The following is a 26483-nucleotide window of genomic DNA, read 5'->3' on the forward strand; positions in this document are numbered from 1 at the left end:
TGTAAGATTGGCAGAACCATTTAATGCTATATAGAACCACTTTCAGAAAGGTCCTGCATAGAACCCTAGCCAACACATTCTTCATCAATCTGGAGAACCATTTCATCATGCGAAGAACCATTCAGTCATGCAAAGAGATCTTTAACTATTCCTGGTTCTATGTAGAACCATTATGTTTACTAAAGAGCCTTTGAAGAACCATCTTTTTTAAGAGTGTGGTTCTATATTACATCTACATGCCAAGTCTTCCACTGCAACAATAGGAGAACCCTCTTAATAAATAAATAGAACCACTTTCAAAAAGGTACCAGAGCCATACGCAACACACTCCATTAACCTGAAGAACAAGTTCACAACGAAAAGAACCACTTGAGCATGAAAAGCAAGGTTCTGTATTGAAACATTTCCCTTAATAAAGAACCCTTTATCACGAGCGTACACTTTATTACAAGCCTCTCTTCACTGCTGCTGCTGCGCCGCCAGGTTCGGCTCACACATCGCTGGTCCAGAAACGCGGCTGCAGACGGAAAACAGCGCATTTAATCGGCCTAGAAGCGCAGAAAAGAGCTGAAAAGCGTCCGGCCACATCGATCCGCTGCGCTGTTTACACGCAGGGTTAATGAACAACTTCAATTGAGGGAAAAAAAAAAAAAACAAAGAAGAGAAATCTGTCGTGACGTAATCAGCATGAACTCGAGTCTAAAACTCATTCAAATATTTTTTTTACGATTTTTTGTTACCTTACACGTCATGGGCGTTGCGCATTTTATAAAATATTCCAATTAATCATAAAAAAAATATATAATTGATTCTAAGAATTGAACGTGCTGCTACCTGGTTGCTGATCAGGCGTCCACCACTGATCAATAAACGCCTTGTTTGTGTAACTCGGGGTGTGATGACGTCACTCGGGCTCCAAACTCCAAACTGGCACCTGGCATATGATTATTAATATCATCGATGTTATTATTTTGTAGATTTATCAGTCCCCCCCCTCCAATATATATATATATATATATATATATATATATATATGTGTGTGTGTGTGTGTGTGTGTGTGTGTGTGTGTGTGTGTGTGTGTATGACTGGCAGTGATTGTAAAACTCAAGTTCAAATAAAAAAACGCGAAAGAGAGCAGGAACACATTTTTATTATTTTTTCTTTTTTTTTATCATTTTTCTTTTTTCTTGGGTCGTGTATGGGAGGCGTGGAGCTACCTCTCTCTCTCCTTCTCTCTCCTTCTCTCTCTCACTCTCTCTCTCTCTCACTCAGTAGCTTCTCCTCCAGGCACACTGACATCACCCGGGCTGAATGGAGAGAGGGAGAGAAGGTGGGGGGTGCTCGCACGTTGGGAAGCTGGCGTTTTAAAAAGAAAGAAAATCCCACTTTTTGCCCCCCTCTTCTAGCAGGATGAGCGATGTTTTAATACAGCGGGACACGTCGGGGCACATCTTTTAATTGGAGCGTAAAAGGGAGCCGAGCTGGAGCGCGCGATGGCTCGCTGAGCTACTCGGTGGGAATAAAAAGTTTTTTGGGCTTCTGGTTTTTGTTTTGGTTTTTTTTGGAGGGTCTGAAAGAAAAAGAAAAAAAAGTTTTAAAAAAAAAAGAAAGAAAGAAAGAAAGAACAGGCCGCAGGCGCACGAGCGAGCGCGCGGAGTGGAGCTTCGCCACACGGCCGGAGAGAAGTGAAGGAAAGTCCGCGCGAGCGAAGTTTCCGCCGACACTGTTTTTCTGGATCGCTGTTGTTTGTGCTCCGCGCTGCTGGAGGAGTGCAGAGGAGCGGAGAGGGGATAAAAAAAGCAGGACTATCCCGGGACAGGGTGGGTGTCCTATGGACGACAGCAGTCCCCTTTCTCCAAAAGCAAACGCTTTCAGTATCGCCTCTCTGATCGCGGCGGCGGCGGCAGCTGGAGCTCGAGCGCTGGACAGAAAACAGCAGCAATCACCGGGGGCCATGCACTACAGCACAGTGACCAGAGAGATGGAAGGTAAGGGGAGCAGGAGGCGCGGGGGGGGGGGTGTAGGTTGGGTTGAGGGGTGTTTTTAGGGGGTCTGTTGTTTTCTTTTTCGACTTTTTTCTTTTGTTGTTGTTAGATTTGTGCACCAGACGTTGCAACACTGCGCAGAAAAGTGAGACGTTTCCTGCCTTGTGGGCTTAAACGAACCTAAACTGGGCTGATCAGGGGCTGAAGCTGTCAGGTGTGCTCGAAGGGACCACTGACTGAGCCCACGCCGTTTAGGATCAGCTAAAGTGCAGCGCATTTTCTGTTTCTGGTGTTGACGGAGAAGCGTCGAGCCCCGAGACTGCGCTTTGGCTGCTGTTATGCGTGAATACAGCGATTATTACCGGTCTTAGGAGAGGGCTACGGCACATATGCGCTGAGTATTGGGTAACACGCGAGCTGGGGCCGAGAAACATGGCAACGTACGTGAAAAGCTCCTGCACACTTGACCGATTGCGCTACTCAGATTCATTGGAAGCTTTGAAGTGATCGATAATGCGCAAGCCAGGTGGGGTCAGGCGAGCTAGGGCAGGGAAAGCAGCCAAATGTGTAGCAAAACGTGCAAGAACTGGACGCACATGGGGCAAAACTTGTGCGTGACGCCGCCGAACACCACTGTTCGCGCAATTACCGCGCAATTAGAGCCTTCAAAGTGGTCAATAATGAGCCGTTGAGTTGGTCCAGGTGTGCTGGAGCGGGACAAAGCGCGTGGAAAGCGGGAATACACGTCGTTTGCGTTGGGACGCTACTGTCATCCACGTGAGCCTAACACGCAAGCGCCAAGGCACAAAAGCGAAACTTCCACTTCGCCAAAAAAAGCAACTTTAACGGTAAAAACGCGCTAATTGGGAGCGGGAGAGACACGTCAGGTGCACTAGAGCGGGGCAAAGGCTTAGACCAGCGCCGCCTGTGTGGCTGGCCGCTACAGGAGCAGTGCTGGGACAGCAGACGTGCAGCGCAACCGCATGCACGAAAACGAAAATGGACAACTGCCGCATATTTTGGAGTTTTCTTTCGCTTAATCGCGCCCGCTTTGACATCAGCGCTGAGCTGCTGAATTACGCCAAGAGTCGCAGAGACGCCAAAGACGTCCGCGTGTCCGTATAACTGAGTGAGAATGAAAGAGAAGGCGAGCGTGTAAAGCACGCAGCGAGGGTAGTAACCTGTCTGGGACCTGGAACAGCTCGAGGAACATGACGTTGTGAGGCACTAGAAGGAAATAAAGCGCTGTATGCAGGTAAAAGTCGCTAAAACATCAAACCGACGCTACAAATTCGGAAAATGCGCGAAGTGAAGCGAAAAAAAAACAGGCTTCTGAAAATAAAAGCTAGATGGGAGAAAAAAGGGACCACTGAGGGACCACCATAAACTTTTTTTTTGTTTTAAAGGATGGAGCATTTTTGATTATCTTCATATATATATATATATATATATATATATATATATATATGAATATTTATATATATATATATATATATATATATATATACACTCCACGTTTTTTCAGACCAGAAAGCGTTGAGGAGCCTTTATTTTTAAAAATGAGGACAAAATAAATAAAATGAAGTTGGTAAAAGTTGGAGGAAAAAAGGACAGAAATTTTGCAAAAGGAATAAAAATTAAGCTGTGTGCCGTTTCAATTTTTCTTCTGGAGAAAAAAAAATAAAAATAAGGAAACACGAGAGAAAAAACAGCAGAGGCAGATTGTTTGTTTACTGGATTTAAAAAAATGTTTACTTGGTTAAAAGTTTCCTCTCCTGTGTTGTTTCCTCTGTATTGTTGTCGACCCCCCCCCCCCCCCCGCCCCTTCCCCCTCATTACACTGGGCCGCAGAGCTCCTATACCTGCAGCTCTTTATCTAAACAGAAATAAGAACCGGGCTTTCTGGAGGGGGGTGGTGGAGGGGGGGGGCAGAGGGGTGGTAGAGATAAGAGAGAGAGGGAAGAGCATTTGCCATTAACGCACAGCGGCAGGGCAGAGAGCAACACAGCACGCGCGAGCAGCCCTCAGCAGCGCTCCAGCAGGACCTTCCGCTCGTCTTTCACTCCTCCGCCTCGTTTCTGCGCCGCGTCGAGCCGAAGGAGGGAGCTGCGCTACCGCTGCTGCTGCTGCCCGGATCCGCACGCAGGGCGAGCGGGAGCCTCGCCGCCTTTACCTTCGAAGACCATTTGACCTTAACGTGGACGCCGTGGCGCGATCATTACTGTTTACTGCTGTTGTGTTTTGACGGCCGTCGACTTTTGCGCCACTGCAAGCGTTTTTCTGACTTCGGGAAAAGAGAAACGAGACTCGCGCGGTCGCGTTAAACAGCGCGGACGAGAAGAAACAGCGCAATAACGAGGGGCAAGCGCGGAAATGCGCCGCTAAACAAACACAAAATCGAATCGCTCGAAATTGCGCCGGATAGAAAGAAATCAGGACAACAGCGAAAAACCGCGCAAAAGACATCCAAAAACAGCGCAAAAGACATCCAAAAACAGCGCAGCGACGGAGAAAAGCTGTTAGAGAAAGTTAGAGAAAAACCGAAAAACAAGCAGCGCAGAGTGCGAAACAAGCGCTAAATAGAAAAGGGAAAAAGCGCCAAAACCAGCGCAAATCCAGTAAAATCTTTTTTTTTTATTTTGGAATGATTTCAGCAATCTCCAGCCCGTGGCTGACGCAGCTCTCCCATTTTTGCGATGTTGCAGCCTTCACCACCAGCAGCCTGAACAGCCTCAGCGCCCCTGGGGGGGGCTACCACCTCTCCCCGTCCCCAGGAGATCCTTATGGCCAGCACGAGACCCACTTCGAGCCGTGCCCTGCTGCCCAGCACTCCTACCCTTACCCGGGCTCCAACCCAGGGCAGGCTGCTCCGCAGGGAGACACCGGGACCCCCACGTGCCCGTCATCCTCCTCATCTTCCTCCAGCTCGACGCCCAACAAGTCTCTGGTGAAGAAGAACCCAAAAGTGGCCAACATCAGCGTCCAGCTGGAGATGAAGGCGCTCTGGGACGAGTTCAACCAACTCGGAACCGAGATGATCGTCACCAAGGCTGGGAGGTGAGTCACGCTGGGCCTCCGTGGAGGTTTGTGACGCGGTGCTGCAGCGGAAAAACAACGAGTTTAGTGTTTTATTCAGTAAAGTGATGGTCTTAAAATGCTGAGTCCATTGACAGGGCAGCAGTGAGTGAATGTGTGTGATTATTATTATTATTATTATTATTATTATTATTATTATTATTATTATTATTATTATTATTACTACTGCAGAGCAGATTTAGGCTTGGTGATACATTTGCTTTATATGTTTACATATACACGTTGGCCTTACTTGCTATCTTTAGTATTTTGAGCTATTGATCTCATTGATGTCCAGCATTACGCTGCATTTAGACTTAAATCCCTATCTTAAAATATTAGGTATATTATATTCATATGTTGGATTCAAGTTCATGTATTTGCATTTCTATCCTGAACCAAGACTCACTGGTTAGTTTTCAATCGACACTTGTTGGAGTTCAGCTGTTGGGTTTACCTGCATTAACACAGCGATAGATAAACTGTTTGTATTTGCATTCTTGTTTATATTTATGCTGAATTTAGGCTCTCTGGTTGGTTCATATATCACAGTTCAAATATGCTGGACTTCAGCTATACTGTACTGAAACATTAGGGTTATATCGGTAATATCTTCATATTTTTAAGTGGGTTTACATTCGTGTATTTGCATTTATACTACATTTAGGCTTATTGATTGACTTGCGGTTAAGCTTTGTTGGATTTAGCCGCAGTGATATATAGAGATACAGTGGAATATTATATTTACACTAATGTGCTTGTTAGGTCTGTACTTGTTTAAATAGCGGACTCAGACTTACACTCACTGATAGACTTGATCGACTTGACTCTATAGACTTGCTCGATGCTCTGTGTTTATTTTGCGCATAAAGTTGCGCTTTTCCATATGAAATACTGCACGCGTTTAACATAGTTAAAAAGTAAATAGTGATATGTAGGAATACAATAGTATGTTCTTATACACTGTAACCCACATTCTACGCAATATAGCACGACCAGTAAAAAACAAAAGAATATAGCTGTTAAAATATTTGAGTATTTTGAAATCACATTGCGGGATACTCAGCACTACTTTGCCAGCAGCGCACCAGCTGCGAAAATGCATGAGCTCCTGCAATGGAGTGCCAACAGTGTGTATTTACCCTGAGATAAGAGGGGATAAGCTGATTTAGATACTGCTAACCCATTGTATGGCTGCTTGGCGAGAGCCGGAGAAGATTTAAGCGGTCACAACTTAAAACAAGCCCATAAGCCCAGCGTTATTCCAGCGCCTTTAAACGCTCGAACTTAGAGACGATTCGCCATGAGCGGGCTGTTCAGACCTTACCACACCGCTATATCGTTCTGTAAAGCCACGGTACAAACAACAGTAGCGTTATTAATGAAGGACCCAAAGCCTGGTCTCGCTTTACTTTTGGTCATTACGCACCAAAAGCGCAGTCGAGGCGACAGACTGTTGAGTTATTGCTCCATTTGTAGTTTAGTCACCTGTACAAAGCCAAGAACGGCAGGCCTCGCGTCAACACCAGCGAGCAAAACACTGCTTTATGCCCATTTATAGGGAACGTGAGGTAAAACGCTGCGGTCAGGCAACTGGACACAAGGCTCGCTGAGCCGATTTCTCACACAGAGACTCGGTTCTACACTTTGAAACTACGTCGTCCAAAATATCGACCCATGTTTTCCTTCTGCGTTTCTATATTTGTTCAATGAGAAATTAAAATATGATGAACATGGTTAATGACGAAACTTTGACCAGTACCAAGCGGTTCACTGACCCACATAAGGCCTGCAGACGGTCAGCGATGGACCCTGCAAGAGTTCAAAAGCTGGTTTGATTGTGCTTTGATCTCATTACTGAAACGCTGCACGTACCTAATAACAGCCTTTATTCTTTAATAGCTCCCCAGGCTACAAATACTATAAATGTACACTTATTATGTTTAGTAGGTGCTGTTGCGTTAATTAAACACATTACACGCCTACATTTCTTAAATTATCGAATTAAAAAAGGAATTTTTCATTTGAGCTAAAAATATGATTCATGATTGGTTATTAATAGGCTATAACGCCTCACGTATACGCCACGTAGCGCGCGCTGGCAAGACCACCACTTCGATCAGTTTGAAGTGAAAGGGACCAAAAAAGGTTGTTTGGAGTGAAAGAACCTAAAAAGTTTTCCGTTGACGATTCTTTAAAGATCAATGCTTGCGAATTCTTCCAGCGCGAGGAAGTGTTTCAAAGATTAGAACCTCCAGCTTTAGAACCATAGATCCGGGCCTAGACTCCACGCTCTTTAAAAAAGCGGTTCCTTCAGGGTTTTTAGTAAAGGCAGTGGTTACACAGAACTGTGAAAATCATTTAAATACTCAAATGGTTCTTTGCATATTTCAACGGTTAGAAAACCGCCTGCGTGGCACTTAAAAATGGTTCTAAAAAGTGGCTAAAAACGGGCTCTGCTATTAGAACAAATCATAGAACTTTTGGTTTTTTTTTTTGCTTGGGAATCTTTGTTTTTAGGGTGCAGAGCACAGAGACACAGTGAAGAACCCTTCTGTATTGTCTGTTTACACGAGCCAGATGTTCTCTTTAACCCATCTGTGCTCAGCAGCTAAGCTTACCATGATAAGGAAATGCCACACAACTGTTTCTGATTGGCCAGCAGCAATGAAATTTGGTATACTTACATCTTAGATGACCATCTTACATTGTGCATTGGAATTTTTTGGTTGCGTTTCATTTACTTACTTTTATTCCCAATTAAATTTACATTAACTTTTGTATTAGATAAGATAAGATAATCCTTTATTAGTCCCACAGCGGGGAAATTCACAGTATTACAGCAGCAGCAGAGTAATAGAAGTAAGGCACTCAGTAATAGAAACGGGAAACAGTATAAACATTATAAATATTATACATAGTAAAAATTAAAGTTACATTTCTAGACTATTTACAACAAAATAAGAACAAGAATAAAATAAGAGTTGCATAAGATCTGTAATAAGAATAAAATAAGAGTTGCATAAGATCTGTAATAAGAATAAAATAAGAGTTGCATAAGATCTGTAATAAGAATAAAATAAGAGTTGAATAAGATCTGTAATAAGAATAAAATAAAAGTGCATAAGATCTGTAATAAGAATAAAATAAAAGTGCATAAGATCTGTAATAAGAATAAAAGAGTTGCTTAAGAACTGTAATAAGAATAAAATAAAAGTGCATAAGATCTGTAATAAGAATAAAAGAGTTGCTTAAGAACTGTAATAAGAATAAAATAAGAGTTGAATAAGATCTGTAATAAGAATAAAATAAAAGTTGCATAAGATCTGTAATAAGAATAAAATAAAAGTTGCATAAGATCTGTAATAAGAATAAAATAAAAGTTGCATAATATCTGTAATAAGAATAAAATAAAAGTTGCATAAGAACTGTAATAAGAATAAAAGAGTTGCTTAAGAACTGTAATAAGAATAAAATAAGAGTTGAATAAGATCTGTAATAAGAATAAAATAAGAGTTGCATAAGATCTGTAATAAGAATAAAATAAGAGTTGAATAAGATCTGTAATAAGAATAAAATAAGAGTTGAATAAGATCTGTAATAAGAATAAAATATTAATAAGATCTGTAAATTAGCAGTAAATTTTAGACAAAATACTGCATTGATATAATAAGTGATAAAAGCTGAGTTTGTAGCCCTGCGCTTTGATCAATAAACTAAGCTATTCCGGAAAGCTCGTGCAGAGATCATATGGACAAGCCTAACATTTCAGATATCGACATTAACGCGATAACAGCACCGATATCGACCCCGGGTGTTTGATTATTGGGTTGCTTATTGGCTTTGCATAGATAAGTCCATATTCTTCCGTGTGCTGTGGAGTGAGAGAGAGAGAGTGAGAGAGGGAGTGAGAGGGGGGCTTAGCTGGGATGCAGTGGGATTATTTTCCCATGCTTGTCCTGCAGGGTAATCTGTCATTCCAGAGACTCCACCAACAGCACATCCGAGAGAAAGCACTTTCAGAGCTGCTTTAGCTTCACCAGCCCACAACTGCCGTCAGGGTCACTTTCACTGGCCAGGAGCACAAACACAAACTGCTTTTCAGCTGAATCGTTCACAGACTGCAGCGCGCGAGGCGTCTGTCCACGCCGCATCGCCCGTTTAGCAACGTGCGCGTTAAAAAAAGTAACGCGCTGCAAAAAAAACAACAAAAAAAAAAACTAAAAAAGCTTTTAAAAACAGGCACCTAGTCGGTTACACACGACCGTCGAGCTACTTCTAACAAAAGCTTTGCTCGTTTTTATCTACGAAATGGCTCTACGCGGCACGAGACGGGTTCAGCTATTATTCAATTATTATTGGATTATTATCACGGAGCCGTTTTTAGGCGATATAAAAACCCTTTTAGCTCCGTGATCGTTATTTTTAAAGTGATCTTCACAATAAATACAGATAGAATCTCCTATACTGAGTCTTCAGGACTCAGAACATCTGAGCCAGATGTTCTTAACCCAGTCCTGCCCGGCAAACAAGTTCGGCGAGACTTGTTTTGATTTCGACGAAATTTTAAAATTAGTTACTTTTAGTTGACATTTTTAGTTTGCACATCATTTCTAACTTTAGGGGACGATCCGGTGTGCATTTTATATCATTTTAATCAAACCACACGTGGGCAAAATGTTTCTGATGTGATACATTAAGCCATAAAACCTCACTTTTTAGCCAGGTGACTGTTTTGATTTTAAAAAGAGTCTCAGAGGGCACGCAGACCAAGTCTGACGTGTCAAATATGATAATTAGGTTAATCCTAGTTATATATATAATTAGGGGTATAAAGGGGGGGGCGCACTCCATTGCCAGTATCAATGTGAACTTGACATTAACTTTAGCAGCCCAGAGCGAGCGCTCTCGTTTCGCATTGCTGTGACATCAGCATCGATGTTCTAATGGTGTAAATTAAAGACTGAGAAGATATCATTTAGTGTTGGCATCATATTTAATAACCCAGCGTTCACCGAACAAAATAGAGCCCAGCTGCACCTCACCGTGCTCGGCTTTTTTAAGTGAAAGGTCTTTTATCTCTATGCATCTCGTATTTAAAGTAGTTCTGTAATATATAATATAATAATAACATTAGGAAGCACCGCGTTTTTAGCATTTTTCTCCAGACAGGGTGGAATAAAACCCAACGCAGCTGATGAGTGAAGCGATTAAGAGTGGAAATAAATGCAGTAAAACGTTCGGCTATATATTTGCCCTTTATTTGATGTGGCTGTTTGGAAGTTCTATTCGATTATTTCACATAAAAAAAAATCTTTGTGCTATTATTATTCTTTCAAAAAAAAAAAGTGACAGTGTGAGCACTAACACGGCCTTTCCTTACTCTTCCAGACGAATGTTTCCTACTTTCCAAGTGAAAATATTTGGAATGGACCCAATGGCAGACTACATGCTTTTAATGGATTTCCTACCAGTGGACGATAAGCGCTACAGGTAAGTTGGCGTTTACAGAACACGGTGATCGATTAAAACGATTGGGCTACACTTCTGCGTGCTTTAGTTGCTATTTTCTGGCTTTTACCACAAGCAGAAAAGAGTGAAGAGAAGAGAGCCGCTTCAGATGCTGCTTACACCAATGCTGCTACTAGTAATGGTGCTTATAAAGCGCTGGAGTCTCTTTGGGATATTCGAATATTAGGCGTTAATCGGCGAATATTCATGATAGTGAGCCTGGTGGTTGCGTTTGCTTAACTTCCCCATTAGCAAATGCCAGGATGCTTACAGAACATTATTCGCAGTGATCACACAAGTGTTTAACATTACATCTGCCCGTTAGTAAGGTACGGCAGTGCCCTTAGATGGGACTTGGGCAGGCTGTCTAAAAACGAAGCTTCGGGTTTTTTGACGTATAAACTGAAAACGTGTCGATACCAAATGGATTCACTGTGTAAGTGACTGGTCTAAAGGACAAAAATAAAACGGATATTTCAATTAATGACATTTTTGAAAAGTCCATTGTCAAGGTCACAAAGTCCCTCTGTTTGATTGAATGGAGGCGTCTGGCGCAGTTAAATTAAGTTTATATTTATTTGGAAAACGCGTCTACTTTTCGTTGCAACTGAAATAGTTTGACATCGATACGCTGCAATATGCAAACCAGCCCTGTAATAAATCGCTGATTTAAATTGTGAGCACAGCCTCAGATGAGTGCGTGCATAATCACTAGCGTTTAAAAAAGTAAGCAAAAGCAACACGTTAACCCTCTGCTGCGCGCATCACGAGAGCACTAAAAAAAACCATTCAGTTCATTTTTCTTGCCTGAAATGATTTTTGATTTATTTCTGCGGACCCGATTATTACATTATTTGAGTTTTAATCTTGTGTGCAGGGGTCCTGCGACAATGGGAAGAAATGATATAAAGCTAAATTCCCTGAAGTGGTGAGACGTGGCCTGTGACTGGGCTAAACCCATTCCACTGTCGCACAATGATGCTTCTAGGCAACAAACGTATTTCTGCAAAATCTCATAACAAAAAATTGATACTGAACATTAAAAAGAGGTTTAAATGTGCCCACAAAGAGAAATTACGACCAAGTACATGTTTTTTTATTGACTTGCTCAAATTCCTCCATTTATTATATTATCTTAAATGAGCACTGAATTAAGGAATGTTTGCAACTTATATATTTTTATATAATTATATATAATTATATATCATAGTTTATTGTATTGTACCGTGTATTGTAGTTTTCTTTATTGTTGAATGCACCGTGTACTGTAGTTTACTGGTATTGTATTGTAGTGTATTGTAGTGTAGTGTAGTGTATTATATTATATTGTAGTGTACTGTAGTGTAGTGTATTGTAGTGTATTATATTATATTGTAGTGTAGTGTATTGTATTGTATTGTGTTGTAGCGTGTATTGTATTGTATTGTAGCGTGTATTGTAGTGTAGTGTATTGTAGCGTATTGTATTATATTTTAGTGTAGTGTATTGTATTATATTGTAGTGTAGTGTATTGTACTGTATTGTATTGTGTTGTAGTGTGTATTGTATTGTAGAGTGTATTGTAGTGTAGTGTATTGTAGCGTATTGTATTATATTGTAGTGTAGTGTATTGTATTATATTGTAATGTATTGTATTGTACTGGATTGTAGTGTATTGTATTGTAGTGTATTGTAGTGTAGTGTAGTGTATTGTACTGTAGTGTAGTGTATTGTAGTGCATTATATTGTAGTGCAGTGTAGTATATTGTACTGTACTGTATTTTAGTGTATTGTATTGTAGTGTATTGTATTATATTGTAGTGTATTGTATTGTATTGTAGCGTGTATTGTATTATATTTTAGTGTAGTGTATTGTATTATATTGTAGTGTAGTATATTGTAATGTATTGTACTGTACTGGATTGTAATGTATTGTATTGTAGTGTATTGTAGTGTATTGTACTGTACTGTAGTGTAGTGTATTGTAGTGTACTGTATTGTAGTGTAGTGTATTGTAGTGTACTGTAGTGTATTGTATTGTAGTGTACTGTAGTGTATTGTAGTGTACTGTAGTGTATTATATTGTATTATTCTGTGTTTAACTCTATTCATTTCTCTCTCTGTATCTACAGTGACTCTGTTTCTATCAGTATCTGAGCTCAGGACCGTCTTTCTCTCTAACCTACTGGGAACTAGATAAGATACTTTCTCTAGACAGACAAAGCGCTTCTTGTAAATCGCTCTGGATTAGAGCTTCTGCTAAACGCTGTAAATGTAAATGTATTAACTCTACCGCTGTTTTCAAACATGTATAACATCATTGTAAAGTCAGGAAAATATGGGAAAATATGTTCTTGCCCTGAGTCAACACCGCGCAATAGAGGATTAATATGAACGTAACGCAGCGATTATTCGTTCGACTTACTAATTGATGTTCGGTGACCGCAGATTTTTAAGAAGGTCTGCATAGTCTAAGCTCTGTAGGTGAAACCAGTTTCCCTTTACAGCGCAAGCCGTTATCTTTACTGTCTTACTGTATTACGATGGAAACACTGCGTGGTCTGTAACTTTGTCGTGACGATAAACAAGCTGTTTGCATATCTCCCAGACCTACGAGCCAAACCTCGCAATGCTTTTAATGCCTTAGAAGCGCAAAGATGCTCGGCAACCTACATTTACCCGGCACTTTCCTGTACCTCACGATCACAACGTCTCCGAGAACACTGGTCGAGAAACTTCTCCAGTTCATTCCAGCCTCTCACAATAACTTTCTTTTCTTCCTTTTTATGATGAAATTAGACTGGCCTGTTGCTCACTCCTCACCCTGACGGGCCAGCAGGAGATTTTTAGACCAAAGGAGAGTCCAAAAAGCCAAGAACGCAATCTAAAAAGCTTCCACTGCAAATCTAAGAGCAGCTCTGTACTTAGAGTTTTTGGGCCTGAAAGATTTTTACGCTGAGTTTCTTTTTCGTATTATATAAAACCTCGTATCTCCATTTTTGACGTTTTTCGGCTTTTGGCATCATTTGAAAACGCCTACGGTCCTTTACATTGCATGTAAATTTCAAGACGAATGGACCAAAAGAAACGGCACAAAATGACTTGGAAAGACGTCTGGTTCCGTTGACTTACATTAAAAGTAAAGTAAGTTTTTCCTTTGTCCTGTAAAGTTACAGATTTATTTCTACTCCTTTATTTCTACAAAAACAACACCTTTACAGCTCGAGGCGCACGTTTAGGCGGGTCTCGCCGCCTCTGCGCTGGAAATAGAAGGCTGGCCGAAAGCGGATCTCATTCAATTTCATTACAAGCGCCTGCAGTTAGAGAGCTGTAAACACGCTGCCACAGGGCTTCCACTGAGGACAGGGCGCTTTCATGAACTCCAAGACTGAAAGACAGCAGCGCAAAGCCGGTTCGGGACGAAACTCCGCTTTGGTTGTCTGGACACTAGAGGAAAGGCTTGAGGTCACTGATCACTGGCGACACTAAGATTTCATTGGTCTATCCTTTAAATATAATAACGCTCGCGGAAACGTTACAAAAGACGCCGGTTTTAGTATTTCGAGAATTCGGCGCACGGCGCGTGAACAAAGCGTGCGCATTCAATAATTACCTATTTACATTTACTTTGTTGTGGAGTTTTCTGCCTCGAGATTTGGACCTCCACATCTGGAACACGACGCACTTTCACACGTAGACAGAACAAGTTTACAAATGCATCTGCGACCAAATAAGCTTCGCTTCCAAAACTGAACGAGTGCATGCATTAGCGCCATTCAGCGCACTGCGCAAATGTCTTTAGCACATGGTTTAAAACCATTTGCCTCAGCAGTGAGAGAACAAAACGCCTTTAGAACAGATGCAAATAAACATAACAGCAAAGAGCAACAAGAGGGGCTGTGTCCAGTACCTCTAGTCAGGGAACGTAACTGGACCATAATCCGCTGAAATGATGTTTTCTAAGCTGTACTGGCTCCACATACCGCCCCCACCCCCCCCCCCCCCCCCCCCCTCGCCTCCAGGACTTTATTTTATTGCTCTGTTTTAAAACATTCGGTTAGTCAAAATCACAAATACCAACTTTTCACCTGGGGAAACTTCTTTAAGGTTCACAATCAGACCTTAAAACCACTGCTGGGCCTTTGAGGGAACATCTACACCGTTCAGACGTTGATGAATGAAAACTGTACCTGCACAGAAGCTTCATTTCTCACGGTGCAGGCTGAGAGTCAGACTCAAAAGCCATGCTTGGTTCCAGATTTCTCCTCGCGGCACTCCAGCCATCACAGATAGGTTCAAGCCCATCAGCAGCACACTCGGCTGAACACACTGAAGGATTTATCGAGCTGAAGATGATACACTACTAACAACACCCAGGCTCCCCCAGGAGAGGTTTGGAAATGGTTAAATGAACCCGCTGACATCCAGAAAACGACAAACTGTGCTGGTGTTATTTAGGCTTACTGCAGTATCGGTGCTCTTCAGAGTTAATCAACCCTCATCGCCCGATGGTTAAACACGTTTTCTGAGGAGCCTAAAACTGAAGGCTTGTAGAAATGGAGAGTGTGTTATATCTGATCTCTCTCTCTCTCTCTCTCTCTCTCCCTCTCTCTCTCTGGATGTAGGTATGCCTTCCACAGCTCTTCGTGGCTCGTGGCCGGTAAGGCTGACCCCGCAACCCCAGGCAGAGTCCACTACCACCCGGACTCCCCCGCCAAGGGGGCGCAGTGGATGAAACAGATCGTCTCTTTTGACAAACTCAAACTGACCAACAATCTGCTGGACGACAACGGCCACGTGAGTGCAGGCTCTGTTTCTATATATATATATTTCTATATATATATGTGTGTGTGTGTGTGTGTGTGTGTGTGTGTGTGTGTAATATATATATATATATATATATATATATATATATATATATTACATTACACTACACACACACACGGCTAGGAAGACTGGAAGGCGTTTCAGCTCCGCCGCGTTATTAAAGCGCCGCGTCTTATTAAAAATTATTTTCAGTTTGATGTGAAGCGCGAGCGGAGCTCGGAGTACAGAGCGCGCTGCAGCCGACAGAGTCGAAATAACAGGACCTCAGACACCAACTGCGCATCCCAGCGAGCCGATATTACTGCTATTATTACCGCTAATACTGTTAATAAGCGCTGAAGCAGGAAGACTTTCGGTCGCGTGCGTTTTCCCTCACGTCCCACGCCGATAAACAACACTGATAAAACAAGAGAGTCAAAACAGAGGGTCGCGTGCCAGCGCGAGGAACAATGAAGGGGAAAAACACTGCCCTGAGGGTACAGACTGAAATAATAACAATAATAATAATAATAATAATAATAATTATTATTATTATTATTATTATTATTATTATTATTATTATTGTTGTTGTTGTTGTTGTTGTTGTTGTTGTTATTATTGTTATATTTTAATTACATACAACGCCCCTTAAGGCTAAAAAATATATCCAAACGAATCAATCAATCAGTCAATTAATCAATGAATCTGCCTGTTTGCCATTTTATTATTATTATTATCATTATTATTATTATCATCATCCCCAATTGGCCTTTGGCATGAATGAAGTACATCTATTTATCTTTTTTCTTGCCTTATCTATCTATCTATCTATCTATCTATCTATCTATCTATCTATCTATCTATCTATCTATCTATCTATCTATCTATCTATCTATCTATCTATCTATCTATCTATCTATCATATTATAATGATTATGATTATTATGATTATGATGATGTAAATGTTCCTCTCTGCTTGTTTTATTCTGCAGATTATCCTGAACTCCATGCACAGATACCAGCCCCGCTTCCACGTGGTCTATGTGGACCCCCGGAAGGACAGCGAGAAATATGCAGAGGAGAATTACAAGACCTTCGTTTTCGAGGAGACCCGGTTCACAGCCGTCACAGCCTACCAGAACCACAGAGTAAGAGCGCTTAGAATGCCTTAGAACAGCCTATCAGAACCACAGAGTAAGAGCGCTTAGAATGCCTTAGAACAGCCTACCAGAACCACAGAGTAAGAGCGCTTAGAATGCCTTAGAACAGCCTACCAGAACCACAGAGTAAGAGCGCTTAGAATGCCTTAGAACAGCCTACCAGAACCACAGAGTAAGAGCGCTTAGAATGCCTTAGAACAGCCTACCAGAACCACAGAGTAAGAGCGCTTAGAATGCCTTAGAACAGCCTATCAGAACCACAGAGTAAGAGCGCTTAGAATGCCTTAGAACAGCCTACCAGAACCACAGAGTAAGAGCGCTTAGAATGCCTTAGAACAGCCTACCAGAACCACAGAGTAAGAGCGCTTAGAATGCCTTAGAACAGCCTACCAGAACCACAGAGTAAGAGCGCTTAGAATGCCTTAGAACAGCCTACCAGAACCACAGAGTTAGAGCGCTTAGAATGCCTTAGAACAGCCTACCAGAACCACAGAGTAAGAGCGCTTAGAATGCCTTAGAACAGCCTACCAGAACCACAGAGTAAGAGTGCTCAAAATGCCTTAGAACAGCCTACGAGAACCACAGAGTCAGAGCGCTTAGAACGCGCTGCAACAGCCTCCTTCTAACGGCCTTATGAGCGGAGGACTGAAGGACGTGTGTGGAGGAGAAACGGGAACGCTGGGTTATTTCATAAGATCATAAAATGTTACTTTACTGTAAATAATCCTGTAAATTTACTGTAAATTATAACGGCTCACTCATTCTCTGCTCTCATACTGAACAAAACAAAAACAATATAAAAATAAAATCTACAAATAACCAACGGTGCTAATGCAGAGATGCGAGCTTCATATTTTCAGACAGAAAATAATATTTTTAATGATACAAAATAGAAACACAACCCAGTAATAAATATGAAGAGTAAAATCTGTTTAGCTGATCGATCGCGCTCTCTCTCCCCTCCTCTCTCTCTCTCTCTCTCTCCCTCCTTCTCTCTATCTCTCCCCTCCTCTCTCTCTCTGTCTCTCTATCTCTCCCCTCCTCTCTCTCCTCCTCTCTCTCCCTCTCTTTCTCTCTCTCTGTCTGTCTGTCTCTCTTTCTCTCTCTCTGTCTGTCTGTCTCTCTTTCTCTCTCTCTGTCTGTCTGTCTCTCTTTCTCTCTCTGTGTGTGTCTCTCTCTTTCTCTCTCTCTCTCTCTGTCTCTCTCTCTCTCTCTCTCTCTCTCTCTCTCTCTCTCTCTCTCTCTCTCTCTCTGTCTGTCTGTCTGTCTGTCTGTCTGTCTGTCTCTCTCTCTCTCTCTCTCTCTCTCCCCTCCTCTCTCCTCTCTCTTTTTCTCTCTCTGTCTGTCTCTCTCTTTCTCTCTGTCTGTCTCTCTGTCTGTCTGTCTGTCTTTCTCTCTCCCTCTCTCTTTATCTCTGTCTCTCTCTCTTTATCATCTCTGTGTGTGTCTCTCTCTCTTTATCATCTCTGCGTGTGTCTCTCTCTCTCTGTCTCTCTTCCTCTCTCTGCTGGTTTTCTCTTCTCTTTTTTCTCCCTTTCTGTTTTTTTTCCTGCCTATCTGTTTGACCTCGTGATCCCCAAACCCTCAGCGCGCGAAGCTCTTCAGCCAGCCGAGGAGGCGGCTGGTAAAAGAAGCTGGTAAATTACTGGGCAATATTTAAGTTACTTAATATAATATGATATAAAGTTAATGGCCTGCAAGCTTATTGCCTCGAAAAAACAAGTAACTTAACAGGTTGAAGCCTAAACAGATTCATAAATGAGTTACAGAGACTTTCTAATCTTCTGTAAATGCCGTCCACTGAGCTGGCTTGCTCCGCTTTTTCAAGGTCTGCTTACTACTGAATTAGATGAAGGTAAATCTAGTCCATCGTATTAAACCCACACCAACTGCTGTTCCACACAGTAATGAACGGCTCAGGTAAGACTCATCCACTTCTGAGGAATCTGATAGCTTAGTGCACGCTTGCCATTCTGTTAGCGTTCACGGCTCGAGGCTGGACGCAAAACGCCACCACGCTGAGAATAACATCAATATGTACAATGCAAACTTCACTTTTCACAGGAAGTAACATTTTGCAAAGAGAATAAATGAGAAAATGAGACAGAAATAAGAGTTAACTGACAGAAGCCAACAAAGCTGCTCAGAATGCTGGAAAGCTTTTTATGTGCTAAAGGTTCTTCAGTCTGTAGGACTGATTCAAGTAAATTGATCTTAACTAGACTGATCTCAGTCCCTATGGATTGTGCAATTAATATTGTTTATATTTTGTGTTATTAGATGTGTATGAGCAATACAGCAAAGAAAACCAATAAATTAACTTAAAGCACCATTTACTTTCTGGGTATTGTATTTTTTTAAAGTGTAGGTGAAATGTGTTACATACTACTAATACTACTACTACTATTACTAATACTACTACTACTATTACTAATACTAATACTAATACTACTACTATTACTATTACTACTACTACTATTATTATTATTATTACTACTATTATTTCTACTACTACTATGACTATTACTACTATGACTATTACTATTACTACTACTACTTTTACTACTACTACTACTACTACTACTACTACTTCTACTTTTACTACTACTACTATTATTATTACTACTACTACTATTATTTCTACTACTTCTATGACTATTACTACTATGACTCACTACAACTACTATGACTATTACTATTACTACTATGACTATTACTATTATTACTACTACTACTTTTACTAATACTACTACTATTATTACTACTACTACTATTATTATTTCTACTACTACTATGACTCACTACTACTACTACTATGACTATTACTACTATGACTCACTACTACTACTACTACGACTATTACTATTACTTTTACTACTACTACTTTTACTACTACTACTACTAATAATAGTAATAATAATAATAATAATAATAATAATAATAATAATAATAATAGTAATAATAGTAATAATAATAATATAATATTAGAGCTGATGTGTAATCTGACATTTCTGTGTTGCATTTTTCAGATAACTCAGCTAAAAATCGCCAGCAATCCATTCGCGAAGGGCTTCAGAGACTGTGATCCGGAGGACTGGTGAGTACGCCTGGACAAACGCGCCGTCTGACTGATGTTTGCTTTTACTCTGCAACATACTGACAAACAAACACTAGCAAATGAATAAATGTTAGATGTGTCTAAAACAATGAACAGAGCTCTAGATCATTCCACGAAAGCACCTGATCAAAGCTCAGGCATATAACATATCAAGCAATCACTGTAAATAAGTAAATCACAGTTGACTATTTATCATTTTATATTCTCAGTGTTGCAAAATAACCTGAACTCCTGAATAAGACATCTTTAAATATGTCCTGGTCACTAGCTTACAACATTTCAATCAATCAGATTTCAATCGAAGATATTACTGAATGGAATTACAGTGATTATTATATTAATAATTAATATTAAGTTAACAGAATTTTTTTTTTAGATTTGTTCATTTATTATTTGTTCAATCAAGACAAAATTGTTTTTGTTTTGGTTTTTTTACAGTGTACAGGCTGTTATATATGCCGTTATTGGGACTTATTATTCAGTGTGAATTATTCCATGACTATTACAAACTAATCAGTATCCAGTATGATTTAGTCAGTAACTACAATGAACCATTCAGTACTCCTTATGAATTATTTATTAACTACAAGGAACTATTCACTGTCCAGTATGAATTATTCCATAACCACTACAAACTATTTATCCACTACAAATTATTCAATAACTACTACAGACTATCCAGAATTCAGTAAGAATTATTCAATAACTACTACAAACTACTCAGTACGCAGTATGAAGTATTAAATAACTACTACAAACTTTTCAATATCCAGTATGAATTATTCAGTAACTACTACAGACTATTCAGTATTCAGTACAAATTATTCAATGACTACTACAGACTATTCAGTATTCAGTACAAATTATTCAATAACTACTACAGACTATTCAGTATTCAGTTCAAATTATTCAATAACTACTACAAACTACTCAGTACGCAGTATGAAGTATTAAATAACTACTACAAACTTTTCAATATCCAGTATGAATTATTCAGTAACTACTACAGACTATTCAGTATTCAGTACAAATTATTCAGTAACTACTACAGACTATTCAGTATTCAGTACAAATTATTCAGTAACTACTACAAACTTCAGTATTCAGTACAAATTATTCAATAACTACTACAAATTATTCAGTATTCAGTACAAATAACTACTACAAACGTTTCAATATCCAGTATGAATTAATCAATGACTACTACAGACTATTCAGTATTCAGTACAAATTATTCAATAACTACTTCAGACCATTCAGTACAAATTATTCAATAACTACTACAGACTATTCAGTATTCAGTTCAAATTATTCAGTAAATACTACAGACTATTCAGTATTCAGTTCAAATTATTCAATAACTACTACAGACTATTCAGTATTCAGTTCAAATTATTCAGTAAATACTACAGACTATTCAGTATTCAGTTCAAATTATTCAATAACTACTACAGACTATTCAGTATTCAGTTCAAATTATTCAATAACTACTACAAATGTTTCAATATCCAGTATGAATTATTCAATAACTACTACAAGCTATTCAGCATCCAGTATGAATTGTTCAGTAACTACAATGAACTACCTGTTATGAAAAGTTACTGTAACTTAGAGGTTAAAGTCCAGAGCACACTGGCCAAACATCTGTTGAGGGACTAATGGCGTCTGGCCATTCACTGCAGTTCGTTTATATACAGGTTGTGTTTAGGTACAGACAGGTAAACGGTGAACCTTACACTCGCGCTGCTTGCTCGTTTCAGGCCGAGGAATCACAGGCCCGGCTCGCTGCCCATCATCAGCGCTTTCGCTCGCACAAGGAACCCAATGTCTTCTCCCCCGCAGCAGAATGGCACTGAGAAAGGTATGTGCCCTCATTCTCCAGCTCTGATAATCATCTGCTCAACTCAGCTTACAACTCAGGAGCTCAGAAAATGAGCTTTAAAATAGTCCCTAATAACATTCTCCAACAGCCCAGCACCCCCGAACGCTCTGCACTGCGAAAACTCATAAAGCATTTTAAAAACATGTAATTTCCCTCGGTTCATGGCTACGCACAGGCGTCCCAAAACAATCGACATCTGCAAGAGCTTCCACTGTTTGGGCTGTTTAATTACTGGCAAGTATGGATGTAATAATCATTCAGAAATCATCGCTGTGATTTGGGGTCAGAGTAGACCACATGGCCTGCTGGTGACATTTAATCAGCCTAAAGCCACACTGAAGTAAAAGTATTATTACTGCAATGAAATAATGACTCAAGAAGAAGTAAAAGTAGCTACAAAAAACAACTTGTGAGGTCCAAAAACTCCTCCAGTGCCGAGCTCCCAGTGGAACTGCAGTGGAACTTCTTAGGACATCCAGCATCTACCAGGAACCGAAGTTATAAAATAATACACTGCAAACCTCCCAACTTATAAAAGCATCTGGAATCAGCCAATATATCAAACATTCTTCACTCTGAGACGATGTTATGATTTTCAGATTATCCAACATACTGGACTAAGATGCTAGAAGCAGTGAGATAAGATCAATTTCTAAGATAAAATGACTTAAAACTAGTAAAACGTCTAGAAATCAGTTGAATAAATGCACAATAATTTGGCAACAATCTCAATGAGAAATTCTAGCTGTAATTAGATTTAAGGCATTTTCACTTGTTTCACTTAAGATTCTTTGCAGAACAGGAGCTCTTCTTGTTTTGGTGCTAGATTTTGCTCCAAGTTAGTTTGTCCTTCACTCTCCCTTGACCTCAGTAAGTAAAAGTCGTGAAAAAAAAGCAGAAAAGCACAAATCCAATCCAAACTGTACTGCAGTGCATGAAACGGAGTGACTGCAACTGGCCACCTGTGCACTGAATTTGTGAAAAATACACTCCTAAGGGCCAAACGCGTCCATTTCCAGCTGAGGGCTGCAGATTGCAATATGCAGAGGTTTAAACAGCTGCGCACCCGGAGGACATTGCGCCTCACACACACCACAACATCGCCTCTGCCATTTTTTCCTCGTGTACTCATAACTCTGCGTATAACGATTTCCTGAGCGATTCAGGCTGTTTGGCAGAAGAGGCCTATAACTCACGCTGCCAATCACTCGCAGGACACTCCACTCCAATCAGCAGAGCAAATTACACTAAAACAGCTCCAGAAAACGCTGGAGATTTGAAAGTCGCGCTCCGATCTTCCTACACAAACGTTTGGGAGGCCTCTCTTCAACTGTTAATGTCCGTCTGCCGACCTCGAGGTCTGTAACAGACGTGCCAGTTTCACCATCACAGCTTTTCAATGAATTACAGGAGTCAATGGATCAGTTATGTATCTAATTGCATAAATATTTGGAACATTTTCCTTGGTTAATGTAGATCTGCTGACATCAGGGTCTAAAACGGACACGTTAAAGATTCAACACGATTTGTAAAACGTTGCTGCATAATGGAAATGTGAGGATGTATATTTTAGAGAAACTCACTGAATTGTTCAATCTGTTCAGGTTGTTCACTGAATAGTTAAAGCCTCTAAACGCTCCCTCACTATAAGCTAATGCTACATTAAAAGGTTGTGAATACAATGTTTTACGATAGTTTTTATGACAGTTTTTGGCAATTTTTGAAATTTTTTTTAGGCATTTAAGGAAATATTTCTTTTTAGATTAACCATTATTTTAGCATTATATATATTTACACGATATATACAAAATTGCAAGTAACTATGTTATGTTTTCCTTTTTTTTGACAATGCCAAAAAATGAATAACTTGGCTGTTTTGACTAGTTATTAAATAAACGTATAGGTGATTTCTAACTAACTATATATATATATATATATATATATATATATATATATATATATATAAAATATCTAAATCAAAATTTCATGATGAATGGACTGACATAAATGGCCCAAAATTACTCAGAAAAAAATATTTATCCATTTACTTCAATTAAAAGAAGAGAACATTTACATTTTTGCTTCTCCTGTAAAGTTATCTTTTTGGAGATTCTGTTTCAAAAGCAGATATATATATGTGTATATACATATTTGTGTGTGTATATATATATATATATACATATACATATACATATATATATATATAGTTGAAAATAAATTAACATTCTCTAAGTAGGTCATTTTCTGCATATTGTAGTGCATAAAATATCTATTTATTTGCTTCACCAAATTGGTAAAAAACTATTAAAACACAAAATAAAAAGACTGCCATAACTTTCACAAAAGTCATATTTTATGTTTTTTTAGTACACTGTAAAAAAAAAAAAAAAGGCTCATCAGACGTAAAAAAATATGACTTCATGTGGTAACAAGCAAAGTAGTTTTATAAAAAAAAAATCATTCAAAGTATTTATTTAGGTTAAATAAAACAATTTACTTGTTACCACATAAACTAATTTTTTTTAGGTAGATCTGACGAGCCACTTTTCCACTTTTATTTCAACAAAGGTGCATTAAATAACATGCAGAGGATGTGTTCACTTATTTTCACTAGGAGTACCCAAACTTTTGCATACCGCTGTAAATATACTGCATATCTGTAACAGCATCCATCATAACAACCTGTTCCCCTCCTGTCCACAGAGGACAGCCGGCGAGACTATGACCGTGACCCCAGTGGGACGCCCATCCATGCAGACCCTGCTCACCAGCTGATGTCACGTGTTCTAAGCCCCGCCCTTCCTGTCCCAGGGGGCCTCCATGCCGTCCCACTTACGGCAGGACCCCGGAGCCCCCCCCACGAACTGCACCCGCAGCCGCCTGATACTCTCCACCATCACCCCTACAAATACCCCACCACCTACGAACACTACCTGGGGGCCAAAACCAGGCCGTCCCCGTACCCTTTACCCAGCATCAGGGGGCACGGCTACCACCCCCACATGAACCCAGCCACAGCAAACATGTACTCAGCCACCAGCGGCCCGGCTAATTACGACTACGGGCCAAGATAATGACTCAAATATGGGTTTGTGGCAGCAAAGAGCATCGAGAGACAAAACACAAACATTTTGGAGGCCTCACTTCAAGCGTAATGTACATCTGCTGACCTCAGGGTCTAGAACTGGCATGCCCGAGTTGCACAAGTGCAGTTTTTGAATTAATTACGTGAGAGTATTATCGGTTATCCCTCTCTCATACACGTAAACATGCTTGTCCGCGTCCAAGGCTGAGTGAGTTTTGGAAAGGGCCCGACCTTTGAGGCGCACGGCAGCGAAGAAATGAACTGCCATATTTATTACACGGAGAAAAGTACTGACGTGAAGTGTGGGCGAATGCTCTGGACTGGACTTTGGCTCCCTGAGAACTGTCACTGTATCTGACCCGCACCAGAGGAGCCGGAGACTACAGTATAAAGGCCAGCGCAACAAGAAGGAAAGCCCTTCCTAACACAAGCAATGCATTACTGCAGACTGGAACAGAGTTTTTTTTGTGTTGGATGCACTTTTTTTTTTTTTTTTTGCTTTTAAAAAGCCATAAGTTATATTATATCCTTGAGCCCAACAAGCTTCTAGGTAGACCGGGCATTTGCATGTTGCGCTGATTCGAAGGTGCTGAAATGCCTTGAATTTTTTTGTTTTGTGTTTTTTCTGATTATGAACTGGGCGTTGTTGGAAATGCTGGGCCATCTTAAGCAACTCCGAGAAGCTTGTACCATGGCACTGACTTACCGCAATTCAAAATAAATTTGGACACAGTGACCTAGCCGAACCTTTTAAATAAGCATTAAATATTTTACTTTCAACATCGTTTTCCATTACCTTTTTCAATCTTTGTCAAAGCTTCCCCAAGAGCTTTATCCAATTACACCACGGCGCTTGGATCCGGGGTGAAAAAGGCTCCTTTGCGCTCTGTGTGTGTGTGTGTGTGTGTGTGTGTTTGAGTGTGATTAATACATGTTTGATTTGGAAAAGAAGCCCTGAAACTTTAACAAATTCATGATTACATTCTTGTTAGTCTGGGACTGTGGTGCGCGGCCCAGATTCATAAAATTACAGTCGGCTTGCTCAACAAAAACAGACAGTTCACTCAGGGGTGGGCAACGGGGCAAAAATACATTACATCATATTTGATATCTTAAACTTCAAGATACTCAATATATATATCAGGATATCGAGTTTTCTGGAGTTGGTTCATTTCAGTGGTGGAAAGTACTTGAGTAATTGGACTTTATTACTATAATTAAAGAGGGAATTCCACTGATTTGTCAAAATTTCAGCTTAATTAAATGGTTAAGATGTAAGCAAAGTCTTTCAGAGTGGTTAAAAGTGAAATGATCCATTCTAGAGAAAATTACGGAGTTAGAAATGCTCACAGCGGTGGTGACAGGAATCAGACGTCTGAAGAGTTTAATGCTTCTGAAAGGAAGATGTTACACAAAATGGTTATGAACAGGCGAAAGGGGAGTATTTAGGCAAAAGAGCTCCTTGGTTTAGATCTATCACTATTTTATCATCGTCAATGTTGCATATAAAACTCCGAAGATTCATGTAGGTTCACTGGTGGTTTTGGATAGTAGATAAAATATGTTGTAGACATGGGCACCCCCTGTTTTAGCCGATGCTACAGTAAAGAAAATTGACGGGGTAAGTTTCTCCATAAAGAAGCATTTCACATCAAACCACTCTGACTTTGTTTACGTCTCAGTGACTACATCATGTTGAAATCAAAGTGGCCCGAGGGCTGACTTTGGGCAGCCCTGGTCTCATTTTCTTATTACATTACATTTAAACTACTCAAGCATATAAACGTAGACACCTTTTGACTCTATTGGTATGTTTTTGGTTCCATACTTCCACTTTTAATTGAGTGGAAGCCAATCAGAGCTCATTTCCATAAACCAGTCT

The 26483-nt window shown here is 40.2% G+C and overlaps 1 protein-coding gene across 2 annotated transcripts; it reads left to right on the forward strand.

Moving 5' to 3' along the window:
• Positions 1–1269: 1269 nt before the first annotated feature.
• tbx1 (T-box transcription factor 1) lies at positions 1270–25381 on the forward strand. 2 transcript variants are annotated; one of them, XM_037531449.1, is made up of 8 exons: positions 1270–1988; positions 4640–5042; positions 10452–10553; positions 15176–15347; positions 16349–16504; positions 19546–19613; positions 21395–21495; positions 24220–25381. In XM_037531449.1, exons 1-8 carry the CDS (start codon positions 1832–1834, stop codon positions 24588–24590), a joined length of 1530 nt encoding a protein of 509 aa, XP_037387346.1. In that variant the 5' UTR covers positions 1270–1831; the 3' UTR covers positions 24591–25381. The 2 variants fall into 2 exon arrangements, with proteins under 2 accessions (XP_037387346.1, XP_037387347.1); XM_037531450.1 differs by having other exon boundaries at positions 4691–5042.
• Positions 25382–26483: the final 1102 nt, after the last annotated feature.

The sequence above is a fragment of the Pygocentrus nattereri genome, chromosome 20 (genome assembly GCF_015220715.1).
Source record: "Pygocentrus nattereri isolate fPygNat1 chromosome 20, fPygNat1.pri, whole genome shotgun sequence".
NCBI lineage: Eukaryota > Metazoa > Chordata > Actinopteri > Characiformes > Serrasalmidae > Pygocentrus > Pygocentrus nattereri.